The 7,398-nt window shown below is 40.7% G+C and overlaps 1 protein-coding gene across 1 annotated transcript in view; it reads left to right on the forward strand.

Moving 5' to 3' along the window:
• Positions 1–7,398, forward strand: part of ctdspl2b (CTD (carboxy-terminal domain, RNA polymerase II, polypeptide A) small phosphatase like 2b) — a 15,404-nt gene that overhangs the window by 4,365 nt on the left and 3,641 nt on the right. Inside the window, exons 3-9 of the mRNA XM_019867356.1 lie at positions 1,324–1,447; positions 1,552–1,701; positions 4,443–4,685; positions 4,861–4,957; positions 6,568–6,679; positions 6,768–6,854; positions 7,251–7,313. Coding sequence (XP_019722915.1) covers positions 1,324–1,447; positions 1,552–1,701; positions 4,443–4,685; positions 4,861–4,957; positions 6,568–6,679; positions 6,768–6,854; positions 7,251–7,313 — 876 coding nt within the window. The remainder of the gene's footprint in view (positions 1–1,323; positions 1,448–1,551; positions 1,702–4,442; positions 4,686–4,860; positions 4,958–6,567; positions 6,680–6,767; positions 6,855–7,250; positions 7,314–7,398) is intronic.

Genomic DNA, 7,398 nt, shown 5'->3' on the forward strand with positions numbered 1-7,398 from the left:
TACAAGTCATGAACAAATCTTAAATATGGCAGGGAATGTGTTTACTTTTTTAGTTTTGATTTTGAGCAGCAAATTTGGAGTTACATGTTGGTGCTCACCAGGAATGCATAGGCAAAATTGCACAAATTTTCACTTGAAAGAATAGTGGCGATCTTGGGATTTTTTTCTGTTCAATTTTCAAACTGTGTAAATTTAATACACTTCATCTTCAGCATGTTTAGTGCCACTTTTGTAAGTAACCACGCCCCCGTCCAGGCCACGCCCCCGCCCAGGCCACGCCCCTTCCGCTTTTTTCATCACTAGCCATTGCCATGTATGTATGCTGAAATTTCTTGTTACCGGAAACACACTATCTTTTTTGTTCGGCCTAATCAATTATCTCACAAATAACAACTGTTTTAATAGAGTAATTGTTTAGAGTACATGTTGCATGTTTTCTTGAGAGGGAAGAAATTTCATCTCTGCTGTATGTTGCAAATACAGCACATTTGACAAAGTTGTACTTGACTTGACTTGAGGGCCACTATCCTGTACGTTTCACATGTTTCCCTCCTCCAACACAACCGATTCAAATGATCAGCTCATCATTTAGTTTTGCAGACGTCTGGTAATGGTACTGATCATTTGAATTATTTGACCACTGTAGTAGTCAAGGGCCATTGTTGAACTTAAAGTTGTCCAAATCCTCTGATTCCAACCTCAAATTACACAAATTATTCTCTGATTTCCTTCATGAAAACAGACTGAATATATATGTATGTATGTATGTATGTTATATTATATTCTTATATATTTTGGTGGTAGCTGAATTCGTTTAAAAAATATTGGTGAATACAACAACAATCTCTTGTGTGACGTTGGTTAATTCACTAAAATTTACCAAATAAATCATATTCATGTTGAAATGGTTTTGTAATACACTTGAATGCAAATAACATTTTTTCCAAGTAGTCAGTTAATCGATGGAATAAACTTTTCTAAAATGTCTCAGCCGTAGTTATGTTACAAGACGACACATTGCTTTTTAAGAGGTTCCACAATTATTCGTGTCTCTGTGATGAGTCGTGTAAGTGATTTGTAATTCATGAGCTGTGCCCGAGGATCTTCCTACACAACTTCACTGTGTACAATAACTTTATCGACTACATTAGCATGCACACGTTATTAACTGTGATCAATGAATTAAGTGCAAATGTTTTTAGATGTGATTCAGATGGAGAATATTTATGATTGAAAATACACTCATTTAATAATGGTGCATCTTGTCCCTTCTGTTTTATAGTAATACACAAATGTGAAATCTGGCTTTCTTGATGTGTTAAGGTGCAGCAGGAAAGCCCGGCCAAGAAGGCCTGTCTCCACTGTGATGTGGACAACAACCTGATCACCTCAACTCCAGACACAAACACTGCCCTTAGAATTGGCAAAAAAGGCTCTGTCAACGGATGTGAGTGTCACAAAGAAAAGTTGTATTGTACTCTTTCATTTTTTTCCACTACAACTAATTGTACTTCATTAAATGTTGTCCGAATCATACTCAATGCTTTGCAGTGGTGACCAATCATGACAGGAGTAAGGAGAAGCCCAACGGCAACCTGGGGGAGACGACGACTGCAGAAGTGCCCACAAGCCCTCCCAGGACAACGCTTCTTGGAACAATCTTCTCTCCTGTTTTCAACTTCTTCTCACCCGCTAAAAATGGTATGCCTTTACAGGTTTGGCACTGGGAACCCTTTTAGCCAGTGTGGCTAAACTGTACATAATAATCCATCCATCCATTTTCCGATCCGCTTATCCTCACAAGGGTCATGGGGTGTGCTGGAGCCTATCCCAGCCGTCTTCGGGCAGTAGGCGGGGGACACCCTGAACCGGTTGCCAGCCAATCGCAGGGCACACAGAGATGAACAACCATCCGCACTCACACCTAGGGAGAATTTAGAGTATTCAATCAGCCTGCCATGCATGTTTTTGGAATGTAGGAGGAAACCGGAGTACCCGGAGAAAACCCACGCAGGCCCAGGGAGAACATGCAAACTCCACACAGGGAGGCCAGAGCTGGAATTGAACCCGGTACCTCTGCACTGTGAGGTCAATGCGCTAACCACTGGTCCACCGGGCCGCCCTGTACATAATAATCTCCTCGCCAAATTTGAGTGTAGTTGGCCACCACATCACTTGTTTATGTGGCCGCGTTGCCACCTGTCTCGCTGCTGTCTTGCGAAGTGAGCCGCTCATGTGTGCACATGGCAGAGACATTGGAGCCCAAATACCACAAAACACCGAACAGTTCAGGGAAGATGTGGGGCTTCAGCGGTAGAAATGGAGTGGCCCAAGTTATCAATAAGGAAGTGGCAATTGCTGCGAATTGCCACAGATGAAATCAGGGCAATTAGCACAGACGGGCGACTCATGCCATTCCGTAGTCGCATCGCCCATCCCGTTTTAGCCCCGCCCCAGAAAAATCGGGACATCTGAGAGGGCGAGAAGAGTTTGATGCTATATCTCAACAATTCGGTACTACCGGTACTTTGTAAAATGATCTGTCTTTGCACGTTTTCAGCACTTGCCCTCCAACATATTTAATGTATTAAACCAAACAAACAAATGATTTTACAGAATCTTTAATGTTGAAATGTCAAAACATTTCAATGTAATAATTCCATTAGTACATTTTTATTTTACTACTTTCAAGCACAGCGTTAATGTTTCAGTGGCTTACAATGATAAATCCAAGTGTATTTTAGAATATCATTTTTAAGAACCCTTGGGCCCAATATGTTATTGTATTACATCGTCGGTCCCAGTGGTGGTAGTTGCAGAGGGACATTTTTTGGGTGATATTTGCTGCAAAAAGTTGCAGAACCAACTGCCATAGGAGGATTGATGGTCGTTGTATTAATTATACTATCATGACTGATTGTGATAAAACAATATGTAGGGTTTTTCCTGGCTCAAATTGAGGCAGAGGTGGTACCATCTTGACCATGCGCCATGACGTGCATGTATTCTATAAACTGACTCACTTTCTTTTTCAGGAAACATACTGTACTTTAAGTTCAGACTTCCAATAAGAATCTGACTATTATTAGAATTCGTTTATTAAAATGTGCATTAGAGAATGATGGACTCATAGGTTGTGTTGGGGGGGCCACCTTGGTTTGAGAGACAGATTCTTCTGAAGCAGCCTTCAAGCGCTCTGTGGTCCACGTCCACCTGTGCTGCAATAGCACGCTGCAGTATTCTCTGTAAAAAAATAAATATTTCTTAAACTATCTATGTGAACTACATTATTTTAGTTATTGTAACTTTATTGAGTGAATGCTTTTAAGTACAACCATCTTTAATATACTGCTTTGTGAATGGCTGTCACCTCAGGTCTTTTTAATGTGTCCAGCCTGTAGTTGGTTGAGGGAGGTAGCGATTGCCTGCTGTGTTAGGCACATTGCTTTTGGCATAAATAACAGTGCATGCCTTTCTCAGTATGCCTGAGCCAGGTAAATTGATTTAGCCACTGCTTGTCAGAGCTACTTGCTCGTGTGTTTTTAAGACTAAATGGAAAAAGGACTAAAAAATATTTAGATCATGTACACGTTGACTTTGCGTTGTGCTCCGAATTGGAAACGGATTTATGTAGCCTCGCTGACTCGTCCTGTGCTGCATTCCTGCTATCACCAGTGTTTCAGATTAAATTTCCACCAAATTCACCACCATGAATTATTACATTTTAACTGCCTGTTGTGTTAATTTCTCTGCACTGTTTTCACCTGGGCTCGTTTTTTTAAAAAAAGGCTGATTTTCCCTGCCATATCTGCAACGCTAAAAATCGTAAACCTTATTTTGACACAAAGGAAATGTACTTTAATGCAAAAAAAAAAAAAAAAACTGGCAATATTTACCTGTTTGTAACATTTGCCAGGAAAATCATAACGCCGATGGCACCAACTAGCGTGGGGGAAAACACGGTTCGATCTGTTTTTTTCTTGGGTAGTTGCTTCAGGTCTTCCCTGTGCACTGCTGTTGAGATAGAGCCTCCATAGTAGCGCAACGCTGCAGTTAAAATACAAAGCCGCTGCAGAGGGACATCATTCGCTCAATCAGCACAGCGATCTCAATTTTACTCTGGCTGGGGGCGGCTGACACGCAGTTATGAACACAGGAAAAAATCCCGATATGTCTGTACACAGGCAGTTATGAAGCGATTGTTTCACGTGGCTTTCAATCATCAATCGTCCATCCATCAAGCTCGTGTCTTTCTAATCTGTCGATCTATAAATATGTACATTATGAATAATACCTCCAAACAAATTCAAATCCAATGAAATTGGGACATTGTGTTAAAGATAAAAAACAGAATACAATGACCCTGTGTAACATTTCATATGGCAATACTAATGTCTCATCCCAAGTCTGTTCATTAAAATGCTTTCCCTCCATCTGCGCAGCCTCATCTGGATCGGACTCGCCAGACCAGGCATTGGAAGCTGAGGAAATAGTCAAGCAGCTGGAAATTGAACAAACAGTGGAAACGCCCACCAACATAGCCACATCTACACAGGAACAATGTACCAACACTAACTTCTACTCAAGTGTATCCCAGCTGCCACCTTTGCGACCTCCGCACATCTCTGCTGGATACCACACAGCAGAGTTGGGAGAGACTGATACTGACCTTCCACCCCTCACTGGTAGGTCACATCGCAATGTAAAGCGCATATAAATCAGCATGTATTGTATTTATGAATACAATTCATCATTAGTGTTCATATTACGAAGAGCGATCCAGAGTTATTCAATGTATGTTTTTGTGTGCTAATACCTCCTTTACAAATAATTAATTCATGACTTTCGCTCTGGTCTCAGCTCCAGGCTCCAGTCCAAGTATGGCATACATGAACACTCCTCCTGCTGCAGTACCACCAGAAACATCCTATGAAGAAGACTGGGAGGTCTTTGACCCGTGAGTGAAAGTCATAGTCCTCAACATGTGTTCATGGAGCTCCAGCAGTCTCTGAACAGGCTGTCGATACAAATCATCAGGTTTAAATTTGGTTCAGTTTCTGCAATAACAGTGCAGTGTATCAGGGAGCAGTTTATAGTGTTATCGATTGATTTAAAAAAAATAATAATAATATTTCATCATGTCTGCTGTGTGATTAATCATCATTAATGACACATTTCCCTTGGGCTTAATAAAGTCGCTCTTAAGATAAAATCTATCAATCGAAATGTGACAAGTGACTTAAACATTGTTTGAAGATATGGTATTATATATTAATATATCGTGTTAGAATGAAGAAAAACTTACGAGTTTACAGCTTCTATTGTTGAGTTAAAATAAGTGCTTGAACTGATTAACGTGCCTCAAAGACTGTCAATGTTTGGCATTCCGCACAATTAACTGCCAACTTAAGGAGCAGACAAGCACAAAGAGGGACAATAGCTAGTGCTTCAAAGCAAATGCTTTCACTCCACATAACTTAATTGAGTGGAGCCACCGGTTATCACCGATCAGGTCTGCCGTTACCCTGAGATATTTTTTGCGGCTTACCGATGTCCAGTGGTCTTCTGTCAGTGTAACAAGCTTAGCGTTGGCCAGCTGCTCCACCCTCGTTGCCTTTCATTTCCGTAAAGTTTGTGAGTTGTTGTGACAACAGTTGCCCTTGAAGGTGATCTATATGATGGGGCGCCTGTGGCTCTTTGTATGAGATTTTGAGGCCCCTCGTCTGCGACTGTGTTGACGGCTCTGCAGTCTCCATCAACCTATGTAGTGCTTATTCAACCTACGTGTTGTCCTTATGTTGTCTAGTCAGAGTCCAGACTCTGGCAATGTAGCGAGATGACTGCTGCTTGTTTCCACTGTGTTTCTAGCGTCTTTGCTAATGTTTGCCAAAATATTCTTTGCCCGAAGTTGGTACTTGAGGCTGGCTGTGCTTCGATGGAACAAAAATTTATCACAGCACAATGTACAGCCAACTTTGGTTTTATTCAGACTTCCATTAGGCAGCTTTTTAAAACGGAGTTTACCATGAAGCAAATCCAGTTTACACTCTGCGCTATATTTTCAAGTGCACATCACACCAGAACCAGACAGAGTTAAGGTGTGGTGGGACAGACGGTGATGGGGATGGTCAATTGCCCTTCAATAAGGGCACCTTGACATTAGCCAAGAAGCCCACTTGCCCCCCAAAAAAGTAAATTTGCTGTCTTCCAGCATATTTTTTACATCCAGGGCTCCATAGTAAAGCACTGTGGCCCCAAACCTGAAAATTTTGGAGGCCCACACTGTCAACTGACTTGCCAAGTAAATATTCACACCCACTCATTTTCACTGCATTACTGATAAATGGACTCAAGAGTGGAACAAACATTTTTCATCAACAAAAAAATGGAAGAATATACGTCATCATAAATGCATTGTAAATGTAGATATAACACGTCTTCAATTTCCATTTGACTTGCATAGGTTGTATTATTGCAAAGTTGCCTCCATCTGGCGATCAGTGAGACTAAACTAGTTGAAGTAGTTCTTCTGATCAACTGAACTGAGTTTCATGTCTTTGTCTTTAGGTATTTCTTCATCAAGCATGTCCCTCCATTAACAGAAGAGCAGCTCACTCGGAAACCAGCCCTTCCATTGAAGACTCGTAGCACACCTGAATTCTCTCTGGTCCTTGATCTGGTCAGTGACAGTTAATTAGTCTACAATGTATTGATGTAGTTTTAAAAAAAAATCCATTAAAAATAAATGTATATTTGATATCTTCAAGGATGAAACACTGGTTCATTGCAGTTTAAATGAGCTGGAGGATGCCGCCCTTACCTTCCCTGTACTCTTTCAAGATGTCATCTACCAGGTACTTGATGGCCTGTCAAGGCGGGATTAATTCACATTTGGAAACAGTTTAGATAGCCTGCTTATTTGTCACTTACGTAAGATATTGTCAGCTTCTTAAAACAATGGCCAAAGTCATATTTTTTGCCTTAGAAATGTCTTGATGTCAGCCACCTCTGCTAAAGTCAGCTAGATGCTCTGTTAAACAAATTTCACTTTAAAGTTTGTTTATATTTTGGGAAAAAAGGCGAAGAAAAAAAAGACATGAACCATTATTTTAGGAAGGTGACGATATGTAGGCCTATACTGTACTCCCAAAACAAACCAAGTATCTTTATTGCAGATGAATTCTGACCTACCTAAGATTTAAGGTGTTGTTGTGCATGTGATGGTTTGAATTATTTCTTGTCATTTGCAGGTGTATGTACGCTTGAGACCGTTTTTTAGAGAGTTTTTGGAACGCATGTCTCAAATCTATGAGGTAAATATAGCCTGGCTATTATTTCTTATTTCAGTCTGACATGATTGGATTTGATACAATGGTATGTCACCCCCACCCCCAACCT

This window comes from Hippocampus comes, unplaced genomic scaffold (genome assembly GCF_001891065.2).
Source record: "Hippocampus comes isolate QL1 unplaced genomic scaffold, H_comes_QL1_v1.1 scaffold2, whole genome shotgun sequence".
Lineage (NCBI taxonomy): Eukaryota > Metazoa > Chordata > Actinopteri > Syngnathiformes > Syngnathidae > Hippocampus > Hippocampus comes.